We start from the raw sequence: 24,763 nt of genomic DNA, 5'->3' as shown, positions 1-24,763 counted from the left end.
ATTTCCGGGGGTCCCCGGCCAAAAACGAACCCCTGCACTACACAATAGTTCCGGGCGGTAGCTGGCCTGTATAGAATAGTTCTGGGCGGTACCTGGCCTCTACAGAATAGTTCTGGGCGGTACCTGGCCTCTACAGAATAGTTCTGGGCGGTACCTGGCCTCTACAGAATAGTTCTGGGCGGTACCTGCCCTCTACAGAATAGTTCTGGGCGGTACCTGGCCTCTACAGAATAGTTCTGGGCGGTACCTGGCCTGTATAGAATAGTTCCGGGCGGTACCTGGCCTCTACAGAATAGTTCCTAACGGTACCTGGCCTCTACAGAATAGTTCTGGGCGGTACCTGGCCTCTACAGAATAGTTCTGGGCGGTACCTGCCCTCTACAGAATAGTTCTGGGCGGTACCTGCCCTCTACAGAATAGTTCTGGGCGGTACCTGGCCTCTACAGAATAGTTCCTAACGGTACCTGGCCTCTACAGAATAGTTCCTAACGGTACCTGGCCTCTACAGAATAGTTCCTAACGGTACCTGGCCTCTACAGAATAGTTCTGGGTGGTACCTCTACAGAATAGTTCTGGGCGGTACCTGCCCTCTACAGAATAGTTCTGGGCGGTACCTCTACAGAATAGTTCTGGGCGGTACCTGCCCTCTACAGAATAGTTCTGGGCGGTACCTCTACAGAATAGTTCTGGGCGGTACCTCTACAGAATAGTTCTGGGTGGTACCTGCCCTCTACAGAATAGTTCTGGGCGGTACCTCTACAGAATAGTTCTGGGCGGTACCTGCCCTCTACAGAATAGTTCTGGGCGGTACCTGGCCTCTACAGAATAGTTCCTAACGGTACCTGGCCTCTACAGAATAGTTCTGGGCGGTACCTCTACAGAATAGTTCTGGGCGGTACCTGGCCTGTATAGAATACCTCTGGGCGGTACCTGCCCTCTACAGAATAGTTCTGGGCGGTACCTCTACAGAATAGTTCTGGGCGGTACCTCTACAGAATAGTTCTGGGCGGTACCTGCCCTCTACAGAATAGTTCTGGGCGGTACCTCTAGAGAATAGTTCTGGGCGGTACCTGGCCTCTACAGAATAGTTCTGGGCGGTACCTGGCCTCTACAGAATAGTTCTGGGCGGTACCTGGCCTGTATCTGCTGCTCCAGGTTGTGCTGCATCCTCATGCCCAGCTGGTCCAGTTGGTCCCACTGCTGCGCCAGGCCCACCGTGCTGTGCTCCGTGTACTTGTTGTCCAGGATCAGAGCCTCCTCCATGGCCGCGCCCAGGTCTTCGATCTTCTTCAGCTGGGAGCGCATGGCGCGGATCTCCTGGTGCTTACGCTGAGATAAATATATAACAACATATATATGATGTCCTGGTGCTTACGCTGAGATAAATATATAACAAAATATATATGATGTCCTGGTGCTTACGCTGAGATAAATATATAACAAAATATATATGATGTCCTGGTGCTTACGCTGAGATAAATATATAACAAAATATATATGATGTCCTGGTGCTTACGCTGAGATAAATATATATGATGTCCTGGTGCTTACGCTGAGATACAATATATAACAAAATATATATGATGTCCTGGTGCTTACGCTGAGATAAATATATAACAAAATATATATGATGTCCTGGTGCTTACGCTGAGATAAATATATAACAAAATATATATGATGTCCTGGTGCTTACGCTGAGATAAATATATATGATGTCCTGGTGCTTACGCTGAGATACAATATATAACAAAATATATATGATATCCTGGTGCTTACGCTGAGATAAATATATAACAACATATATATGATGTCCTGGTGCTTACACTGAGATAAATATATAACAACATATATATGATGTCCTGGTGCTTACGCTGAGATAAATATATAACAAAATATATATGATGTCCTGGTGCTTACGCTGAGATAAATATATAACAACATATATATGATGTCCTGGTGCTTACGCTGAGATAAATATATAACATATATATTATGTCCTGGTGCTTACGCTGAGATAAATATATAAATATATGATCTCCTGGTGCTTACACTGAGATAAATATATAAATATATGATGTCCTGGTGCTTACGCTGAGATACAATATATAACAAAATATATGATGTCCTGGTGCTTACGCTGAGATAAATATATAACAACATATATATTATGTCCTGGTGCTTACACTGAGATAAATATATAAATATATGATGTCCTGGTGCTTACACTGAGATAAATATATAACAACATATATATGATCTCCTGGTGCTTACACTGAGATCAATATACAACAAAATATATACGCAAACACGCGCGTGTGCGTGCGTGTGTGTAGACATTATTTTACCTTAGTGGCTTCAAGCTGGGATTCTAAGGTTCCAGATTCTTCCACCATGCAGGACCTGAACACACACGCGCAAACACACGCACACACACACACACACACACACACACGAGGAAAAAGAACACGTGGTTAGCACTGAATGAGTTAACCTGCTTCACAAGTTATAGAGATATAATATACACACACACACACACACACACACACACACACACACACACACACACACACACACACACACACACACACACACACACACACACACACACACACACACACACACACACACACACACAAAGATAAAAAGTGATATTAACCCGTCCAGAAGATATGTCCTGTTTTAGCAGCACCCGCAAGGAAGGATGGGCGAGAGAGCATGGGCAAACACAGGGAGAGAGAGAGAGAGAGAGAGAGAGAGATAGGTTAACATTAAGCTATGCTAAAACAATCCATAAATGCATATAATATTAAACATTTACCCTCTGCTATGATCCATGTTTATAACACATTATAACCTGCTAATTAACACTGTGAATTACATGGCTTGAATGCTTCATTCTGATTGGTCAATCGCTGAATTCAGCTGTTTGCCGATGTCTGTCTAATCAAAGCCTCCGAGCACCTGATTGGCTGCACTGCTTGGATTGTATGCCGCATCCTACAGCTGTGCAGACAGACAGACAGACAGACAGACAGGTGACTGTGCTGCAGCTGTGCAGACAGACAGACAGGCGACTGTGCTGCAGCTGTGCAGACAGGTGACTGTGCTGCAGCTGTGCAGACAGACAGACAGGCGACTGTGCTGCAGCTGTGCAGACAGACAGACAGGCGACTGTGCTGCAGCTGTGCAGACAGACAGACAGGCGACTGTGCTGCAGCTGTGCAGACAGGTGACTGTGCTGCAGCTGTGCAGACAGACAGACAGGCGACTGTGCTGCAGCTGTGCAGACAGACAGACAGGTGACTGTGCTGCAGCTGTGCAGACAGACAGACAGGTGGCTGTGCAGACAGACAGACAGGCGACTGTGCTGCAGCTGTGCAGACAGACAGACAGGTGACTGTGCTGCAGCTGTGCAGACAGACAGACAGGCGACTGTGCTGCAGCTGTGCAAGTTCTGTCGTTACTTTTGGGTCAATTTATTAATTTGTGAATAAAGTGAACCCCTTTTGGTGTCAGCATTATGTTATGCTTTAGCTATTGAAAAATAGCAGATCTACAAGCTCGTAGCGCGCCACCGAGTGGCGCGCTACGAGCTTGTAGGTCTGCTATTTTTGAAAAATCGAAGAACGACTGACATAGAAACATATCTTCTGCATTTGAAGGTTCTAGTAAACGATACTGGTTCTGTTAATTTGAAGGCTCTAGTAAATGATACTGGTTCTGTTCATTTGAAGGCTCTAGTAAATGATACTGGTTCTGTTCATTTGAAGGCTCTAGTAAACGATACTGGTTCTGTTCATTTGAAGGCTCTAGTAAATGATACTGGTTCTGTTCATTTGAAGGCTCTAGTAAACGATACTGGTTCTGTTAATTTGAAGGCTCTAGTAAACGATACTGGTTCTGTTCATTTGAAGGCTCTAGTAAACGATACTGGTTCTTTTCATTTGAAGGCTCTAGTAAACGATACTGGTTCTGTTCATTTGAAGGCTCTAGTAAACGATACTGGTTCTGTTCAGAATGTATTGAAGGCTCTAGTAAACGATACTGGTTCTGTTCAGAATGTATTGAAGGCTCCTGTCTTGACACAACATAATATAAAATGCTGGATAGTGGAGCTCGATAAGAACCCAACTCGATAAGCCTGATCCATAAGGTGATCGTTATCAATAAAACAATTAACAAGCTCCATCCCTAGTTATAAAGGATAGAGAGCGGATGAGGAGCGCCACATTCTGGTCACCTGGTCTCCTCTGCAGCCATTGGTGGAAGGTCAGGTGACTCACGTGTCTCCTCTGCAGCCATTGGTGGAAGGTCAGGTGACTCACCGTGTCTCCTCTGCAGCCATTGGTGGAAGGTCAGGTGACTCACCGTGTCTCCTCTGCAGCCATTGGTGGAAGGTCAGGTGACTCACCGTGTCTCCTGCAGCCATTGGTGGAAGGTCAGGTGACTCACCGTGTCTCCTCTGCAGCCATTGGTGGAAGGTCAGGTGACTCACCTGGTCTCCTCTGCAGCCATTGGTGGAAGGTCAGGTGACTCACCGTGTCTCCTCTGCAGCCATTGGTGGAAGGTCAGGTGACTCACCGTGTCTCCTCTGCAGCCATTGGTGGAAGGTCAGGTGACTCACCGTGTCTCCTGCAGCCATTGGTGGAAGGTCAGGTGACTCACCGTGTCTCCTCTGCAGCCATTGGTGGAAGGTCAGGTGACTCACCGTGTCTCCTCTGCAGCCATTGGTGGAAGGTCAGGTGACTCACCGTGTCTCCTGCAGCCATTGGTGGAAGGCGTTGGCGTGTTGGGCAAACTCCTGACGCAGCTTGTCGTTCTCCTCCTGCCTCCTCTGCTCCTTCTGCAGCTCCAGCTCTCGCTCCTGTAGGAGACACCGTTTATCACCTTTATCACCTTCTAGAGACACTTTATCACCATCTAGAAGCTTCTAGAGACACTTTATCAACTTCTAGAGACACTTTATCACCTTCTAGAGACACTTTATCACCTTATAGACGCTTCTAGAGACAGTTTATCACCTTCTAGAGACTCTTTATCACCTTCTAGAAGCTTCTAGAGACACTTTATCACCTTCTAGAAGTTTCTAGAGACTCTTTATCACCTTCTAGAGACTCTTTATCACCTTCTAGAGACACTTTATCACCTTCTAGAGACTCTTTATCACCTTCTAGAGACACTTTATCACCTTCTAGAGACACTTTATCACCTTCTAGAGACAGTTTATCACCTTCTAGAAGCTTCTAGAGACACTTTATCACCTTCTAGAGACTCTTTATCACCTTCTAGAGACACTTTATCACCTTCTAGAGACACTTTATCACCTTCTAGAGACACTTTATCACCTTCTAGAGACACTTTATCACCTTCTAGAGACAGTTTATCACCTTCTAGAAGCTTCTAGAGACACTTTATCACCTTCTAGAGACTCTTTATCACCTTCTAGAGACTCTTTATCACCTTCTAGAGACACTTTATCACCTTCTAGAGACTCTTTATCACCTTCTAGAGACACTTTATCACCTTCTAGAGACACTTTATCACCTTCTAGAAGCTTCTAGAGACACTTTATCACCTTCTAGAGACTCTTTATCACCTTCTAGAGACACTTTATCACCTTCTAGAGACACTTTATCACCTTCTAGAGACTCTTTATCACCTTCTAGAGACACTTTATCACCTTCTAGAGACACTTTATCACCTTCTAGAGACAGTTTATCACCTTCTAGAAGCTTCTAGAGACACTGTCTCACCTTCTAGAGACACTTTATCACCTTCTAGAGACACTGTATCACCTTCTAGAGACACTTTATCACCTTCTAGAGACACTTTATCACCTTCTAGAGACACTTTATCACCTTCTAGAGACACTTTATCACCTTCTAGAGACACTTTATCACCTTCTAGAGACACCGTTTATCACCTTCTAGAGACACCGTTTATCACCTTCTAGAGACACTTTATCACCTTCTAGAGACACTTTATCACCTTCTAGAGACACTTTATCACCTTCTAGAGACACCGTTTATCACCTTCTAGAGACACTTTATCACCTTTAGAAGTTTCTAGAGACTCTTTATCACCTTCTAGAGACACTTTATCACCTTCTAGACGCTTCTAGAGACACTTTATCACCTTCTAGAGACACTTTATCACCTTCTAGAGACACTTTATCACCTTCTAGAGACACTTTATCACCTTCTAGAGACACTTTATCACCTTCTAGAGACACTTTATCACCTTCTAGAGACACTTTATCACCTTCTAGAGACTCTTTATCACCTTCTAGACGCTTCTAGAGACACTTTATCGCCTTCTAGAGACACTTTATCACCTTCTAGAGACACTTTATCACCTTCTAGACGCTTCTAGAGACACTTTATCACCTTCTAGAGACACTTTATCACCTTCTAGACGCTTCTAGAGACACTTTATCGCCTTCTAGAGACACTTTATCACCTTCTAGAGACACTTTATCGCCTTCTAGAGACACTTTATCACCTTCTAGACGCTTCTAGAGACACTTTATCGCCTTCTAGAGACACTTTATCACCTTCTAGAGACACTTTATCGCCTTCTAGAGACACTTTATCACCTTCTAGAGACACTTTATCGCCTTCTAGAGACACTTTATCGCCTTCTAGAGACACTTTATCACCTTCTAGAGACACTTTATCACCTTCTAGAGACACTTTATCACCTTCTAGAGACACTTTATCACCTTCTAGAGACACTTTATCGCCTTCTAGAAGCTTCTAGAGACACTTTATCACCTTCTAGAGACACTTTATCACCTTCTAGAGACACTTTATCACCTTCTAGAAGCTTCTAGAGACACTTTATCACCTTCTAGAGACACTTTATCACCTTCTAGAGACACTTTATCACCTTCTAGAAGCTTCTAGAGACACTTTATCACCTTCTAGAGACACTTTATCACCTTCTAGAGACACTTTATCGCCTTCTAGAGACACTTTATCACCTTCTAGAGACACTTTATCACCTTCTAGAGACACTTTATCACCTTCTAGAGACACTGTATCACCTTCTAGACGCTTCTAGAGACACTTTATCACCTTCTAGAGACAGTTTATCACCTTCTAGAGACACTTTATCACCTTCTAGAGACACTTTATCACCTTCTAGAGACACTTTATCACCTTCTAGAGACACTTTATCACCTTCTAGACGCTTCTAGAGACACTTTATCACCTTCTAGAGACACTTTATCACCTTCTAGAGACACTTTATCACCTTCTAGAGACACTTTATCGCCTTCTAGAGACACTTTATCGCCTTCTAGAGACACTTTATCGCCTTCTAGAGACACTTTATCACCTTCTAGAGACACTTTATCACCTTCTAGAGACACTTTATCACCTTCTAGAGACACTTTATCGCCTTCTAGAGACACTTTATCGCCTTCTAGAGACACTTTATCGCCTTCTAGAGACACTTTATCGCCTTCTAGAAGCTTCTAGAGACACTTTATCACCTTCTAGAGACACTTTATCGCCTTCTAGAGACACTTTATCGCCTTCTAGAAGCTTCTAGAGACACTTTATCACCTTCTAGAGACACTTTATCACCTTCTAGAGACACTTTATCACCTTCTAGAAGCTTCTAGAGACACTTTATCACCTTCTAGAGACACTTTATCACCTTCTAGAGACACTTTATCACCTTCTAGAAGCTTCTAGAGACACTTTATCACCTTCTAGAGACACTTTATCACCTTCTAGAGACACTTTATCGCCTTCTAGAGACACTTTATCACCTTCTAGAGACACTTTATCACCTTCTAGAGACACTTTATCACCTTCTAGAGACACTGTATCACCTTCTAGACGCTTCTAGAGACACTTTATCACCTTCTAGAGACAGTTTATCACCTTCTAGAGACACTTTATCACCTTCTAGAGACACTTTATCACCTTCTAGAGACACTTTATCACCTTCTAGAGACACTTTATCACCTTCTAGAGACACTTTATCACCTTCTAGAGACACTTTATCACCTTCTAGAGACACTTTATCACCTTCTAGAGACACTTTATCACCTTCTAGACGCTTCTAGAGACACTTTATCACCTTCTAGAGACACTTTATCACCTTCTAGACGCTTCTAGAGACACTTTATCACCTTCTAGAGACACTTTATCACCTTCTAGAGACACTTTATCACCTTCTAGACGCTTCTAGAGACACTTTATCACCTTCTAGAGACACTTTATCACCTTCTAGAGACACTTTATCACCTTCTAGAGACACTTTATCACCTTCTAGACGCTTCTAGAGACACTTTATCACCTTCTAGAGACACTTTATCACCTTCTAGACGCTTCTAGAGACACTTTATCACCTTCTAGAGACACTTTATCACCTTCTAGAGACACTTTATCACCTTCTAGACGCTTCTAGAGACACTTTATCACCTTCTAGAGACAGTTTATCACCTTCCAGAGACACTTTATCACCTTTAGACGCTTCTAGAGACAGTTTATCACTGCTATAGAGAGCGAGTAGAAGCAGCCTCTACCTTGATGATCTTCTGCAGGTTCCTCCAGGTCTCCTCCAGGGCCTCCATGGTGAACCAGGTGTAGGGGTTGGACACCACCTGGTAGCTCTTGATCTGGCGGTCCAGCTCGGCCAGCTGGCTGAAGTCGGCCTGCGCGGAGCTGAGGGAGGATCGGAAGGCCTCGTGGGCCTCGCGCAGCGCGCGGATCTCCTCCAGGGAGTTGCAGCGCACCGGGTCCGTCAGGTCCTCCTCGGCGTTCTCGAACCAGCTGTTGAAGGCCGACGCCTTCTTGGCGAACGTCAGGAACAGGTCCTCCACCTGGCGGGGAACGAAAAGGGGGACGAGGGTTCGATTAACCCATTTAGACCTGAGATCAGATTCTATAAATGTCTTCTACATCCTGACAGTTTTCTGAAAAAGCTATGTTTCTATGTCAGTCGTTCTTTGATTTTTCAAAAATAGCAGACCTACAAGCTCGTAGCGCGCCACGCGGTGGCGCGCTATGAGCTTGTAGATCTGCTATTTTTCAATAGCTAAAGTATAACGTAATGCTAACACCAAAAGGGGTTCCGCAGTGGTTCTCAAACTATTTCATGTCAAGGACCCCAGAAATGTAATTGGCCGTCGACCCCCATCTGAAAATATGTTGTTCCAGGGCCCCCCCAGAAGCAAGGTTTAAATATGTTGTTCCAGGGCCCCCCCAGAAGCAAGGTTTAAATATGTTGTTCCAGGGCCCCCCCAGAAGCAAGGTTTAAATATGTTGTTCCAGGGCCCCCCCCAGAAGCAAGGTTTAAATATGTTGTTCCAGGGCCCCCCCCAGAAGCAAGGTTTTGAGCTAAAACCGCTCTGAAAGAATATATATTCAAAGATTTCAGGCACATTTTCACGAACAGATCTACAAGCTCGTAGCGCGGCACTCGGTTCCGCGCTACGAGCTTGTAGATATTTTTTTCAAAATAAAGGCGCTAGAGCAGAGTTCCCCCAGGGGTCCTTGAGTGAGTTCCAAGAGGGTCCCCAGCTGAATGATAATAACCCTAACCCTAGAGCAGAGTTCCCCCAGGGGTCCTTGAGTGAGTTCCAAGAGGGTCCCCAGCTGAATGATAATAACCCTAACCCTAGAGCAGAGTTCCCCCAGGGGTCCTTGAGTGAGTTCCAAGAGGGTCCCCAGCTGAATGATAATTAGGAATCAAATGGACCCTTATGGGTCTGTAACTCGGAGTTAAATTAACATTGATTTTACATCATAAATTGGAGGTCCCAAGGATAGAAATGAAATGGGGGTCTGTAGACTAATGCATGTCAAACTGGGGGTCCTTGAACTTAAATGAGTTGAGAATCACTGCTACAGTCGTACAGATCTTCTCTCATGGGGGTCCCTAGGCATATACAGATCTTCTCTCATGGGGGTCCCTGGGCATATACAGATCTTCTCTCATGGGGGTCCCTGGGCATATACAGATCTTCTCTCATGGGGGTCCCTGGGCATATACAGATCTTCTCTCATGGGGGTCCCTGGGCATATACAGATCTTCTCTCATGGGGGTCCCTGGGCATATACAGATCTTCTCTCATGGGGGTCCCTGGGCATATACAGATCTTCTCTCATGGGGGTCCCTGGGCATATACAGATCTTCTCTCATGGGGGTCCCTGGGCATATACAGATCTTCTCTCATGGGGGTCCCTGGGCATATACAGATCTTCTCTCATGGGGGTCCCTGGGCATATACAGATCTTCTCTCATGGGGGTCCCTGGGCATATACAGATCTTCTCTCATGGGGGTCCCTGGGCATATACAGATCTTCTCTCATGGGGGTCCCTGGGCATATACAGATCTTCTCTCATGGGGGTCCCTGGGCATAGACAACGCATTTTCAAATGGGGGTCTGCGGGCTAATGAGTGTCAATTTGGGGGTCCTTGACGGGAAAAAGTTTGGGAACCAGTGCTCTAGAGCAGGGGTTCTCAACCCGTGGGTCGAGACCCCTCGGGGGGGTCGCCAAATTATTTTAGGGGGTCCCCAAATTATTTTCAAAAAAATATATATATATATATATATATAATTTTTTTCACGATTTTAAAAAAATAGCAGACCTACAAGCTCGTAGCGCGCCACTCGGTGGCGCGCTATGAGCTTGTAGATCTGCTATTTTTCAATAGCTAAATTATAACAATGCTTAAAACACCAAAAGGGGTTCCCGCCCAAAATGGTTATTGTAGCAGTCAATTTATATTGGGGGTCGGGAGGGGGCGGGGCGGGGGTCCCGAGACATTGCCAAAGCATTTCCGGGGGTCCCCGGCCAAAAACGTTGAGAACCCCTGCTCTAGAGTAGGGTCTCTGGTCTCTACCTTTCTGAAGTGGTCTAGAGTAGGGTCTCTGGTCTCTACCTTTCTGAAGTGGTCTAGAGTAGGGTCTCTGGTCTCTACCTTTCTGAAGTGGTCTAGAGTAGGGTCTCTGGTCTCTACCTTTCTGAAGTGGTCTAGAGTAGAGATGGAGTCTACCTTTCTGAAGTGGTCTAGAGTAGAGATGGGGTCTACCTTTCTGAAGTGGTCTAGAGTAGGGTCTCTACCTTTCTGAAGTGGTCTAGAGTAGAGATGGAGTCTACCTTTCTGAAGTGGTCTAGAGTAGGGTCTCTACCTTTCTGAAGTGGTCTAGAGTAGGGTCTCTGGTCTCTACCTTTCTGAAGTGGTCTAGAGTAGGGTCTCTGGTCTCTACCTTTCTGAAGTGGTCTAGGGTAGAGTAGGGGTCTACCTTTCTGAAGTGGTCTAGGGTAGAGATGGGGTCTACCTTTCTGAAGTGGTCTCTGGAGTAGAGATGGGGTCTACCTTTCTGAAGTGGTCTAGAGCAGAGTAGGGGTCTACCTTTCTGAAGTGGTCTAGAGCAGAGATGGGGTCTACCTTTCTGAAGTGGTCTAGAGCAGAGATGGGGTCTACCTTTCTGAAGTGGTCTAGAGTAGAGATGGAGTCTACCTTTCTGAAGTGGTCTAGGGTAGAGATGTGGTCTACCTTTCTGAAGTGGTCTAGAGCAGAGATGGGGTCTACCTTTCTGAAGTGGTCTAGAGTAGAGATGGAGTCTACCTTTCTGAAGTGGTCTAGAGCAGAGTAGGGGTCTACCTTTCTGAAGTGGTCTAGAGTAGAGATGGGGTCTACCTTTCTGAAGTGGTCTAGAGTAGAGATGGAGTCTACCTTTCTGAAGTGGTCTAGAGTAGAGATGGGGTCTACCTTTCTGAAGTGGTTTGGAGTAGAGATGGGGTCTACCTTTCTGAAGTGGTCTAGGGTAGAGATGTGGTCTACCTTTCTGAAGTGGTCTAGAGCAGAGTAGGGGTCTACCTTTCTGAAGTGGTCTAGAGCAGAGATGGGGTCTACCTTTCTGAAGTGGTCTAGCGTAGAGATGGGGTCTACCTTTCTGAAGTGGTCTAGAGTAGAGATGGGGTCTACCTTTCTGAAGTGGTCTAGGGTAGAGATGGGGTCTACCTTTCTGAAGTGGTCTAGAGTAGAGATGGGGTCTACCTTTCTGAAGTGGTCTAGAGTAGCGATGGGGTCTACCTTTCTGAAGTGGTCTAGAGTAGAGATGGGGTCTACCTTTCTGAAGTGGTCTAGAGTAGAGATGGGGTCTACCTTTCTGAAGTGGTCTAGAGTAGAGATGGAGTCTACCTTTCTGAAGTGGTCTAGGGTAGAGATGGGGTCTACCTTTCTGAAGTGGTCTGGAGTAGAGATGGGGTCTACCTTTCTGAAGTGGTCTCTGGAGTAGAGATGGGGTCTACCTTTCTGAAGTGGTCTAGAGCAGAGTAGGGGTCTACCTTTCTGAAGTGGTCTAGAGTAGAGATGGGGTCTACCTTTCTGAAGTGGTCTAGAGCAGAGTAGGGGTCTACCTTTCTGAAGTGGTCTAGAGCAGAGTAGGGGTCTACCTTTCTGAAGTGGTCTAGAGTAGAGATGGGGTCTACCTTTCTGAAGTGGTCTAGAGCAGAGTAGGGGTCTACCTTTCTGAAGTGGTCTAGAGCAGAGTAGGGGTCTACCTTTCTGAAGTGGTCTAGAGTAGAGATGGGGTCTACCTTTCTGAAGTGGTCTAGAGCAGAGTAGGGGTCTACCTTTCTGAAGTGGTCTAGAGTAGCGATGGGGTCTACCTTTCTGAAGTGGTCTAGAGTAGAGATGGGGTCTACCTTTCTGAAGTGGTCTAGAGTAGAGATGGGGTCTACCTTTCTGAAGTGGTCTAGAGCAGAGTAGGGGTCTACCTTTCTGAAGTGGTCTAGAGTAGAGATGGGGTCTACCTTTCTGAAGTGGTCTAGAGCAGAGTAGGGGTCTACCTTTCTGAAGTGGTCCTGGGCCTCCAGCAGCCTCTCCTTGCGGGCGGTGGAGTTGGACAGCAGCTGGTTCCAGCGCTTCATCAGTGCGGCGTGGCGAGCCTCGATGGCCACCGCCTGGACGTGCTGCGCGGCCAGGAGCTGCTCCTTCAGGGCCGTGATGTTGGTGATGCCTTCCTGTTGGAAGGCCTGGAGCCCGGCGTCGAACGTCTCCTACAGATTAGATTAGATTAGATTAGATTAGAGACCAGAACGTCGAACGTCTCCTACAGATTAGATTAGACTAGATTAGATTAGAGACCAGAGCTTCGAACGTCTCCTACAGATTAGATTAGATTAGATTAGGGACCAGAGGTCAAAGGTCTCCTAAAGATTAGATTAGATTAGATTAGAGACCAGAGCCTCAAAGTCTCCTACAGATTAGATTACAGAATTTAGATTATTTATTTAGATCTACACATTGTAGAACTACAGATTACCTGCTTGGTGAGCAGGGTCTGGACGGAGGACAGGTCTCTGCCGTAGTCGTCGGTCTTCAAGCTGTTCTCCTTCTCACCTGATGAGCACGCACGTACACACGCACACACACACACACACAGACACACACGCACAGGCACAGGCACAGACACAGACACAGACACAGACACAGACACACACACACACACACAGTGTTATTCAGATGTTCTTCGTTGATGAGTTGAATCATAATCTACTCTATGACAGTAATCGTACCGATCCAGCTCTCCACCACGTCAGCCTTCCAGTTGAACTGCAGGAAGGCAGAGTTCTCGTCCAGCTTGGCCTTCCTCTGAGCCGCTGCTCGCTCCAGCTCCGACACCTTCCCTCCTAGAGCCGCCATCTTGGCGCTGATGTTGTCCACGTGATGGTTGTTCTGACGGAGAGGAGAACACAGCACAACGCACAACCTTACTTCAGCCCCTAGAGGTCGTCTAGAGTTACTACAGCACAACGCACAGCCTTACCTCAGCCCCTAGAGGTCGTCTAGAGTTACTACAGCACAACCTTACTTCAGCCCCTAGAGGTCGTCTAGAGTTACTACAGCACAACGCCTTACCTCAGCCCCTAGAGGTCGTCTAGAGTTACTACAGCACAACGCCTTACCTCAGCCCCTAGAGGTCGTCTAGAGTTACTACAGCACAACGCACAGCCTTACCTCAGCCCCTAGGGGTCGTACAGAGTTACTACAGCACAACACAACACCTTACTTCAGCCCCTAGGGGTCGTACAGAGTTACTACAGCACAACACACAGCCTTACTTCAGCCCCTAGGGGTCGTACAGAGTTACTACAGCACAACGCACAGCCTTACCTCAGCCCCTAGGGGTCGTACAGAGTTACTACAGCACAACGCACAGCCTTACTTCAGCCCCTAGAGGTCGTCTAGAGTTACTACAGCACAACGCACAGCCTTACCTCAGCCCCTAGAGGTCGTCTAGAGTTACTACAGCACAACACACAGCCTTACTTCAGCCCCTAGGGGTCGTACAGAGTTACTACAGCACAACACACAGCCTTACCTCAGCCCCTAGAGGTCGTCTAGAGTTACTACAGCACAACGCACAGCCTTACCTCAGCCCCTAGAGGTCGTCTAGAGTTACTACAGCACAACGCACAGCCTTACCTCAGCCCCTAGGGGTCGTACAGAGTTACTACAGCACAACGCACAGCCTTACCTCAGCCCCTAGAGGTCGTCTAGAGTTACTACAGCACAACGCCTTACCTCAGCCCCTAGGGGTCGTACAGAGTTACTGCAGGGGTTCTGGGGCCCCTAGGGGGTCCTCAGAGTTACTACAGCACAACACAACACCTTACTTCAGCCCCTAGGGGTCGTACAGAGTTACTGCAGGGGTTCTGGGGCCCCTAGGGGGTCCTCAGAGTTACTACAGCACAACGCACAGCCTTACTTCAGCCCCTAGGGGTCGTACAGAGTTACTGCAGGGGTTCTGGGGCCCCTAGGGGGTCCTCAGAGTTACTACAGCACAACGCACAGCCTTACTTCAGCCCCTAGGGGTCGTACAGAGTTACTACAGGGGTTCTGGGGCCCCTAGGGGGTCCTCAGAGTTACTACAGCACAACACAACACCTTACTTCAGCCCCTAGGGGTCGTACAGAGTTACTACAGCACAACGCACAGCCTTACTTCAGCCCCTAGAGGTCGTACAGAGTTACTACAGCACAACACACAGCCTTACTTCAGCCCCTAGGGGTCGTACAGAGTTACTACAGGGGTTCTGGGGCCCCTAGGGGGTCCTCAGAGTTACTACAGCACAACGCACAGCCTTACTTCAGCCCCTAGAGGTCGTACAGAGTTACTACAGCACAACACACAGCCTTACTTCAGCCCCTAGGGGTCGTACAGAGTTACTACAGGGGTTCTGGGGCCCCTAGGGGGTCCTCAGAGTTACTACAGCACAACACACAGCCTTACTTCAGCCCCTAGGGGTCGTACAGAGTTACTACAGGGGTTCTGGGCCCCTAGGGGGTCCTCAGAGTTACTACAGGGGTTCTGGGCCCCTAGGGGGTCCTCAGAGTTACTACAGGGGTTCTGGGCCCCTAGGGGGTCCTCAGAGTTACTACAGGGGTTCTGGGCCCCTAGGGGGTCCTCAGAGTTACTACAGGGGTTCTGGGCCCCTAGGGGGTCCCACAGATATAGCGTTGAACCACATTAACCATTATTTTAAACTTTAGCTGGTGCAAAAATCAAAGCTTGTAGATCTGCAATCCTAGAACCTAGTGTAGATCTACACACATAGAACCTTTCTGAACGAACCAGATCTACAGACATAGAGCGTTACCTTCTTGATGAGCTCGTCTCCGTTGCTGCAGACGTCGTTGACGCGGTCGCGGTGGACCGTGAAGTCTGTCTCGAACGCTTCGTGTTTTTTCAGTAAGCCCTGACAAAAAAAACACACACATTTTAATGTTCCTGAAACAACGGTATTTACAATATATATCCTGTAATAAGTATTAGTATTAATAGGTATAACTAGGAATGTCCCAATCTTTTTTTGCTCTCGATCCGATTCCGATCATTTGATTTTGAGACATAACGATACCGATCTTTCCCGATCCGATCTTTATATTTTTATATAACACTGATGCCATATTACAATAGCAAATATCCTGTATGTCACTCTAGTCTAGACTGTTGTGTTGCCTTTCAATTATTGAAAGGCAAATGCCAGTATTAGTACCTGTACAGCAGCCAGGGTATCTCACCTGTACTGCAGCCAGGGTATCTCACCTGTACTACAGCCAGGGTATCTCACCTGTACTACAGCCAGGGTATCTCACCTGTACTACAGCCAGGGTATCTCACCTGTACTACAGCCAGGGTATCTCACCTGTACTACAGCCAGGGTATCTCACCTGTATCTCACCTGTACTACAGCCAGGGTATCTCACCTGTACTACAGCCAGGGTATCTCACCTGTACTACAGCCAGGGTATCTCACCTGTACAGCAGCCAGGGTGTCTCACCTGTACTACAGCCAGGGTATCTCACCTGTACTACAGCCAGGGTATCTCACCTGTACTACAGCCAGGGTATCTCACCTGTACTACAGCCAGGGTATCTCACCTGTATCTCACCTGTACTACAGCCAGGGTATCTCACCTGTACTACAGCCAGGGTATCTCACCTGTATCTCACCTGTACTACAGCCAGGGTATCTCACCTGTACTACAGCCAGGGTATCTCACCTGTACTACAGCCAGGGTATCTCACCTGTACTACAGCCAGGGTATCTCACCTGTACAGCAGCCAGGGTGTCTCACCTGTACTACAGCCAGGGTATCTCACCTGTACTACAGCCAGGGTATCTCACCTGTACTACAGCCAGGGTATCTCACCTGTACTACAGCCAGGGTATCTCACCTGTACTACAGCCAGGGTGTCTCACCTGTACTACAGCCAGGGTATCTCACCTGTACTACAGCCAGGGTGTCTCACCTGTACTACAGCCAGGGTATCTCACCTGTACTACAGCCAGGGTATCTCACCTGTACTACAGCCAGGGTATCTCACCTGTACTACAGCCAGGGTATCTCACCTGTACTACAGCCAGGGTATCTCACCTGTACTACAGCCAGGGTATCTCACCTGTACAGCAGCCAGGGTGTCTCACCTGTACAGCAGCCAGGGTGTCTCCATAGTCCTCGCTTCCCACCAGGTTCATCTTCTCATTAATCCAGGCTTCTTCCTCTTCCACATTGGCCACAAACTGCTGGTACTCCAGAGACTCCTCCAGACGCTGCCCCCTAGAGGGTTAAAATATATATACATTAATACAGTCTGCCCCCTAGAGGGTTAAAATATATATACATTAATACAGTCTGCCCCCTAGAGGGTTAAAAATCAGTACTGTACTGTACTTGTGCAGTACTGCACTGCACTGTGTTTGTCTACCTGGCTCCACTCAGGTCCTTCAGCTCCTTCCAGTGTTCCACAAACTGAGCCAGTCTCTGTTGGATCTCCTCCTGACCGATGGTGTTGTCATCAGACAGCTTCTTCCCTGTGTCCAGCACCGACTGGCGTGCGCACACACACACACACACACACACACACACACACACACACACACACACACACACACACACACACACACACACACACACACACACACACACACACACACACACACACACACACACACACACACACAGTTAGTTGGTCATCACAGCTGTTAACACAATAATCGCCCGGGGGTATTAAGGACCATCCAATCAGAGCCCAGCGGAGCACAATTAGCGACGGACAGGATGTTATCCCGGATGAACAGATCCCACGCATCCACTAGTCAAAGAACTACAGATCACACGCATCCACTAGTCAAAGAACTACAGATCACACGCATCCACTAGTCAAAGAACTACACATCCACTAGTCAAAGAACTACACATCCCACACATCCACTAGTCAAAGAACTACACATCCCACACATCCACTAGTCAAAGAACTACACATCCCACGCATCCACTAGTCAAAGAACTACACATCCCACGCATCCACTAGTCAAAGAACTACACATCCCACACATCCACTAGTCAAAGAACTACACATCCCACACATCCACTAGTCAAAGAACTACACATCCCACACATCCACTAGTCAAAGAACTACACATCCCACACATCCACTAGTCAAAGCAGCAAACAGCACCGCCCACCAGCCGTTCAAAGCCCTGGACGATAACAAAGGAACGGCCGGAGAGGGAGGGGCGGAAATACAGCATGGACTTTGAGATCTTTTTTTGCGGGTACTTTTTCTGTCAACATGTAACCGTGCCTGTAGCCTGCTCAGTGGATAGCAGGAAGTTAGCGTTAGCATTAGCCACCATGCTTTAAGTGTAACCTGAATGGCTGGTTCGTGAGCCCCAAGCCCCGCCCCTCCTCTCACCTGAATGGCTGGTTCGTGAGCCCCAAGCCCCGCCTCTCCTCTCACCTGAATGGCTGGTTTGTGAGCCCCAAGCCCCGCCCCTCCTCTCACCTGAATGGCTGGTTCGTGAGCCCCAAGCCCCGCCTCTCACCTGAATGGCTGGTTCGTGAGCCCCCAGCTCCGCCTCCAGCCTCTTGTGCTTCTTCCTCAGATTCTGAACTCCTGTCAAATCACGTCCGTAGTCCTCCGAGCTCACTAGCAACTTCTTCTCTCTGATTGGAGGGATGGGGAGACCAGCGTTAACGGTTTAACTGCTCGTGGCAGAACGTACCGTCAGAAGGAATCCGACCGGCAACTGCTTCTGGCGCAATGTTCCGTCTGATAAGCTTTATTATTGATATCAAACCGGTTTCATTATTATTTTGGCTTGGCCTTTCCTTCTTTCCATCCATCCATTATACAGGCTGACTAAAAGCTGAATAACTCGAAATCTACGGAGCTCTCCGTGGTTTGGATAAAACGTGCGATGTTCGGAGGTCTTTGTGCTGATGGAAACATTGGCGCTTTCTAGAGCAAGGATGGCTTCATTTTAGCTCGCTAGCATTGACGCTATTTAAGTAGCATTAAAGATGGACGCTCCAGACAGGATGTCAGTCCAGTGTGTGCTGCATTGAAATAGCCTAGGCAGTCTGCGGGTTGGCTCTGCGTCCAGCAGGAGAGAGTATATGGGCTAATATGGGTGGACCAGACCTGAGTACTTTAATATTATGGGTGGGCCATTATTTCTGCTTTGTTTCATCCATATAAACCAATAAAGTACCGTAAAGTAACTGTTAGGTTTCGGTTCAGTGAAAACGGGTATTATTAGGTTACCAAGTTGACAACAGGTATTATTAGGTTCCAAGTTGACAACCGGTGTTATTAGGTTCCAGGTATTATTAGGTTACCAAGTTGACAACGGGTATTATTAGGTTCTAAGTTGACAACGGGTATTATTAGGTTCCAAGTTGACAACCGGTGTTATTAGGTTCCAAGTTGACAACAGGTATTATTAGGTTCCAGGTATTATTAGGTTACCAAGTTGACAACGGGTATTATTAGGTTCCAAGTTGACAACGGGTATTATTAGGTTCCAAGTTGACAACAGGTATTATTAGGTTCCAGGTATTATTAGGTTACCAAGTTGACAACGGGTATTATTAGGTTACCAAGTTGACAACGGGTATTATTAGGTTCCAAGTTGACAACGGGTATTATTAGGTTCCAAGTTGACAACAGGTATTATTAGGTTCCAAGTTGACAACAGGTATTATTAGGTTCCAAGTTGACAACCGGTATTATTAGGTTCCAAGTTGACAACGGGTATTATTAGGTTCCAAGTTGACAACGGGTATTATTAGGTTCCAAGTTGACAACAGGTATTATTAGGTTCCAAGTTGACAACGGGTATTATTAGATTCCAAGTTGACAACAGGTATTATTAGGTTCCAAGTTGACAACAGGTATTATTAGGTTCCAAGTTGACAACAGGTATTATTAGGTTCCAAGTTGACAACAGGTATTATTAGGTTCCAAGTTGACAACGGGTATTATTAGGTTCCAAGTTGACAACGGGTATTATTAGGTTCCAAGTTGACAACGGGTATTATTAGGTTCCAAGTTGACAACAGGTATTATTAGGTTCCAAGTTGACAACAGGTATTATTAGGTTCCAAGTTGACAACCGGTATTATTAGGTTCCAAGTTGACAACAGGTATTATTAGGTTCCAAGTTGACAACCGGTATTATTAGGTTCCAAGTTGACAACGGGTATTATTAGGTTCCAAGTTGACAACCGGTATTATTAGGTTCCAAGTTGACAACGGGTATTATTAGGTTCCAAGTTGACAACCGGTATTATTAGGTTCCAAGTTGACAACCGGTATTATTAGGTTCCAAGTTGACAACAGGTATTATTAGGTTCCAAGTTGACAACCGGTATTATTAGGTTCCAAGTTGACAACCGGTATTATTAGGTTCCAAGTTGACAACCGGTATTATTAGGTTCCAAGTTGACAAACGGTATTATTAGGTTCCAAGTTGACAACCGGTATTATTAGGTTCCAAGTTGACAACCGGTATTATTAGGTTCCAAGTTGACAACGGGTATTATTAGGTTCCAAGTTGACAACAGGTATTATTAGGTTCCAAGTTGACAACCGGTATTATTAGGTTCCAAGTTGACAACGGGTATTATTAGGTTCCAAGTTGACAACAGGTATTATTAGGTTCCAAGTTGACAACAGGTATTATTAGGTTCCAAGTTGACAACAGGTATTATTAGGTTCCAAGTTGACAACGGGTATTATTAGGTTCCAAGTTGACAACCGGTATTATTAGGTTCCAAGTTGACAACAGGTATTATTAGGTTCCAAGTTGACAACAGGTATTATTAGGTTCCAAGTTGACAACCGGTATTATTAGGTTCCAAGTTGACAACGGGTATTATTAGGTTCCAAGTTGACAACGGGTATTATTAGGTTCCAAGTTGACAACAGGTATTTCGGTGTTTCGGGTCAGAAATAAGAGTGAGCGTCAGGTTTCGGGTCAGAAATAAGGGTGAGCGTCAGGTTTCGGGTCAGAAATAAGGGTGAGCGTCAGGTTTCGGGTCAGAAATAAGGGTGAGCGTCAGGTTTCGGGTCAGAAATAAGAGTGAGTGTCAGGTTTCGGGTCAGAAATAAGGGTGAGTGTCAGGTTTCGGGTCAGAAATAAGAGTGAGCGCCAGGTTTCGGGTCAGAAATAAGAGTGAGCGTCAGGTTTCGGGTCAGAAATAAGGGTGAGTGTCAGGTTTCGGGTCAGAAATAAGGGTGAGTGTCAGGTTTCGGGTCAGAAATAAGGGTGAGTGTCAGGTTTCGGGTCATAAATAAGGGTGAGCGTCAGGTTTCGGGTCAGAAATAAGAGTGAGTGTCAGGTTTCGGGTCAGAAATAAGGGTGAGTGTCAGGTTTCGGGTCAGAAATAAGGGTGAGTGTCAGGTTTCGGGTCAGAAATAAGGGTGAGCGTCAGGTTTCGGGTCAGAAATAAGAGTGAGTGTCAGGTTTCGGGTCAGAAATAAGGGTGAGCGTCAGGTTTCGGGTCAGAAATAAGGGTGAGTGTCAGGTTTCGGGTCAGGGCTCTCACTTGATCCAGGACTCCTCGTCGTCCAGGTCTCTGAAGAACTGGTGCAGGCGGTGGGACTCGTTGAGCTTGGCGCGCCGGCCGGCCGCCATGCTCTTGATCTTGGCGAAGCGGCCGTTGACCGCGTCGCGCTTGTCCTTCACCTGTGACGTGTCGAAGGCCTGGCTGGACATCAGGCTGTCGGCCTGGCCGTTCAGGTCCTTCAGACGCTCCTAGAAGAGGAAAGACAACACCACGTTAACACCTGGATGGACATCAGGCTGTCGGCCTGGCCGCTAGGAGAGACAACACCACGTTAACATCTGGATGGATGGTCAAAATCGGCATAATGGTGAAGTTACCGCCACCATCAGGTAATACTATAGGATTGTAGTTGTTGAGCAGTGATCTACGTTCATGGTGCTGTAGTTGTTGAGCAGTGATCTACGTTCATGGTGCTGTAGTTGTTGAGCAGTGATCTACGTTCATGGTGCTGTAGTTGTTGAGCAGTGATCTACGTTCATGGTGCTGTAGTTGTTGAGCAGTGATCTACGTTCATGGTGCTGTAGTTGTTGAGCAGTGATCTACGTTCATGGTGCTGTAGTTGTTGAGCAGTGATCGTTAGCATTAGCTCAGTGATCGTTAGCATTAGCATTAGCATTAGCATTAGCTCAGACCCCTTTAGCTCTCGTCAGAAACGGTCACATGTCCTCAGCGATGCGAGACAACGTCACAAATGTAATCCGATCGTCGGGATGCGCGACAGCTCGCCATGGACACCTGGTGTCCTGGTGGTACCATGGACAGCTCGCCATGGACACCTGGTGTCCTGGTGGTACCATGGACAGCTCGCCATGGACACCTGGTGTCCTGGTGGTACCATGGACAGCTCGCCATGGACAGCTCCAAGCTTTAGAGATACAGCGCTCCATGGACAGCGCTCCATGGACAGCGCTAACCCCTAACCCTCGCCATGGACAGCGCTCCATGGACAGCGCTAACCCCTAACCCTCGCCATGGACAGCGCTAACCCCTAACCCTCGCCATGGACAGCGCTCCAAGGACAGCGCTAACCCCTAACCCTCGCCATGGACAGCGCTCCATGGACAGCGCTAACCCCTAACCCTCGCCATGGACAGCGCTCCATGGACAGCGCTAACCCCTAACCCTCGCCATGGACAGCGCTAACCCCTAACCCTCGCCATGGACAGCGCTCCAAGGACAGCGCTAACCCCTAACCCTCGCCATGGACAGCGCTCCATGGACAGCGCTCCATGGACAGCGCTAACCCCTAACCCTCGCCATGGACAGCGCTAACCCCTAACCCTCGCCATGGACAGCGCTCCATGGACAGCGCTCCATGGACAGCGCTAACCCCTAACCCTCTCCATGGACAGCGCTAACCCCTAACCCTCGCCATGGACAGCGCTCCATGGACAGCGCTAACCCCTAACCCTCGCCATGGACAGCGCTCCATGGACAGCGCTCCATGGACAGCGCTAACCCCTAACCCTCGCCATGGACAGCGCTCCATGGACAGCGCTAACCCCTAACCCTCTCCATGGACAGCGCTAACCCCTAACCCTCGCCATGGACAGCGCTAACCCCTAACCCTCGCCATGGACAGCGCTCCATGGACAGCGCTCCATGGACAGCGCTAACCCCTAACCCTCGCCATGGACAGCGCTCCATGGACAGCGCTAACCCCTAACCCTCGCCATGGACAGCGCTCCATGGACAGCGCTAACCCCTAACCCTCGCCATGGACAGCGCTCCAAGGACAGCGCTAACCCCTAACCCTCGCCATGGACAGCGCTAACCCCTAACCCTCGCCATGGACAGCGCTAACCCCTAACCCTCGCCATGGACAGCGCTCCATGGACAGCGCTAACCCCTAACCCTCTCCATGGACAGCGCTAACCCCTAACCCTCGCCATGGACAGCGCTAACCCCTAACCCTCGCCATGGACAGCGCTCCATGGACAGCGCTCCATGGACAGCGCTCCATGGACAGCGCTAACCCCTAACCCTAACCATGGACAGCGCTAACCCCTAACCCTCGCCATGGACAGCGCTCCATGGACAGCGCTAACCCCTAACCCTCGCCATGGACAGCGCTCCATGGACAGCGCTAACCCCTAACCCTCTCCATGGACAGCGCTAACCCCTAACCCTCGCCATGGACAGCGCTAACCCCTAACCCTCGCCATGGACAGCGCTCCATGGACAGCGCTCCATGGACAGCGCTCCATGGACAGCGCTCCATGGACAGCGCTAACCCCTAACCCTCGCCATGGACAGCGCTCCATGGACAGCGCTCCATGGACAGCGCTAACCCCTAACCCTCGCCATGGACAGCGCTCCATGGACAGCGCTAACCCCTAACCCTCGCCATGGACAGCGCTCCATGGACAGCGCTAACCCCTAACCCTCGCCATGGACAGCGCTCCATGGACAGCGCTCCATGGACAGCTCCAAGCTTTAGAGATACAGCACCTTGAAAATCCTGTTATAATGGAGGCTCGACGGAGCTGGATTTAAAATCCCATAGCTGGTGGGGACGTATAACCTGACTCCGCCAGATGGGGCAGCGCTGGGTTCCTGCCGTACCCTAGCCTAGTAGGGGGTCCGAATATGTTCGTAGATGGCAGAAAAACAATCCTCGATGCGATCATCAGCACCCAAACCAACGTTTAAAAACACATTCCCCGCCCGTTGACGTCAGATGTACCTTTTCTGAATGTTGTGGCGGGCGGATTGAGACGTTTTATTATTATTATTTTTATTTTCAGAAAACTGTTAGGGTACCTCGTGAGCAGAGATAAAACTGTTAGGGTACCTCGGGGTACCGTTAGGGTACCTGGTGGTACCGTTAGGGTACCTCAGGGTACTGTCAGGGTACCTCGTGAGCAGAGATAAAACTGTTAGGGTACCTCGGGGTACCGTTAGGGTACCTGGTGGTACCGTTAGGGTACCTCAGGGTACTGTCAGGGTACCTCGTGAGCAGAGATAAAACTGTTAGGGTACCTCAGGGTACCGTTAGGGTACCTGGTGGTACCGTTAGGGTACCTCAGGGTACTGTTAGGGTACCTCGTGAGCAGAGATACAACTGTTAGGGTACCTCGGGGTACCGTTAGGGTACCTCAGGGTACTGTCAGGGTACCTCGTGAGCAGAGATAAAACTGTTAGGGTACCTCGGTGTACCGTTAGGGTACCTCAGGGTACTGTCAGGGTACCTCGTGAGCAGAGATAAAACTGTTAGGGTACCTCGGTGTACCGTTAGGGTACCTCGGGGTACTGTCAGGGTACCTCGTGAGCAGAGATGTCTGCTTCCAGCAGCTGGTGTTTCTTCAGAAGGTTGTTCACCGACGCCAGATCTTTGCCATAATCTTCAGAGGCCAGAAGCGCTTCCACC

General features: G+C 47.9%; 1 protein-coding gene across 3 annotated transcripts in view; it reads right to left on the bottom strand.

Moving 5' to 3' along the window:
* The window catches only part of sptan1 (spectrin alpha, non-erythrocytic 1), a 162,225-nt gene that overhangs the window by 14,857 nt on the left and 122,605 nt on the right, over positions 1-24,763 (bottom strand). For all 3 annotated transcript variants that reach the window (XM_079525073.1, XM_079525074.1, XM_079525075.1), the window contains 14 exons: positions 24,658-24,762; positions 21,373-21,581; positions 18,366-18,486; positions 17,246-17,367; positions 16,965-17,097; positions 15,633-15,731; positions 13,549-13,708; positions 13,296-13,372; positions 12,820-13,029; positions 8,540-8,836; positions 4,752-4,864; positions 2,657-2,674; positions 2,346-2,400; positions 1,133-1,329 (listed from right to left, as the gene is read on the bottom strand). In XM_079525073.1, the coding sequence (XP_079381199.1) occupies positions 1,133-1,329; positions 2,346-2,400; positions 2,657-2,674; positions 4,752-4,864; positions 8,540-8,836; positions 12,820-13,029; positions 13,296-13,372; positions 13,549-13,708; positions 15,633-15,731; positions 16,965-17,097; positions 17,246-17,367; positions 18,366-18,486; positions 21,373-21,581; positions 24,658-24,762 (1,916 nt within the window). The remainder of the gene's footprint in view (positions 1-1,132; positions 1,330-2,345; positions 2,401-2,656; positions 2,675-4,751; positions 4,865-8,539; positions 8,837-12,819; positions 13,030-13,295; positions 13,373-13,548; positions 13,709-15,632; positions 15,732-16,964; positions 17,098-17,245; positions 17,368-18,365; positions 18,487-21,372; positions 21,582-24,657; position 24,763) is intronic.

Source organism: Electrona antarctica (genome assembly GCF_951216825.1).
Source record: "Electrona antarctica genome assembly, chromosome: 16".
Classification (NCBI taxonomy): Eukaryota; Metazoa; Chordata; class Actinopteri; order Myctophiformes; family Myctophidae; genus Electrona; species Electrona antarctica.
The sequence above is the reverse complement of the archived record's forward strand: the minus strand, read 5'-3'. Positions and strand labels throughout refer to the sequence as shown.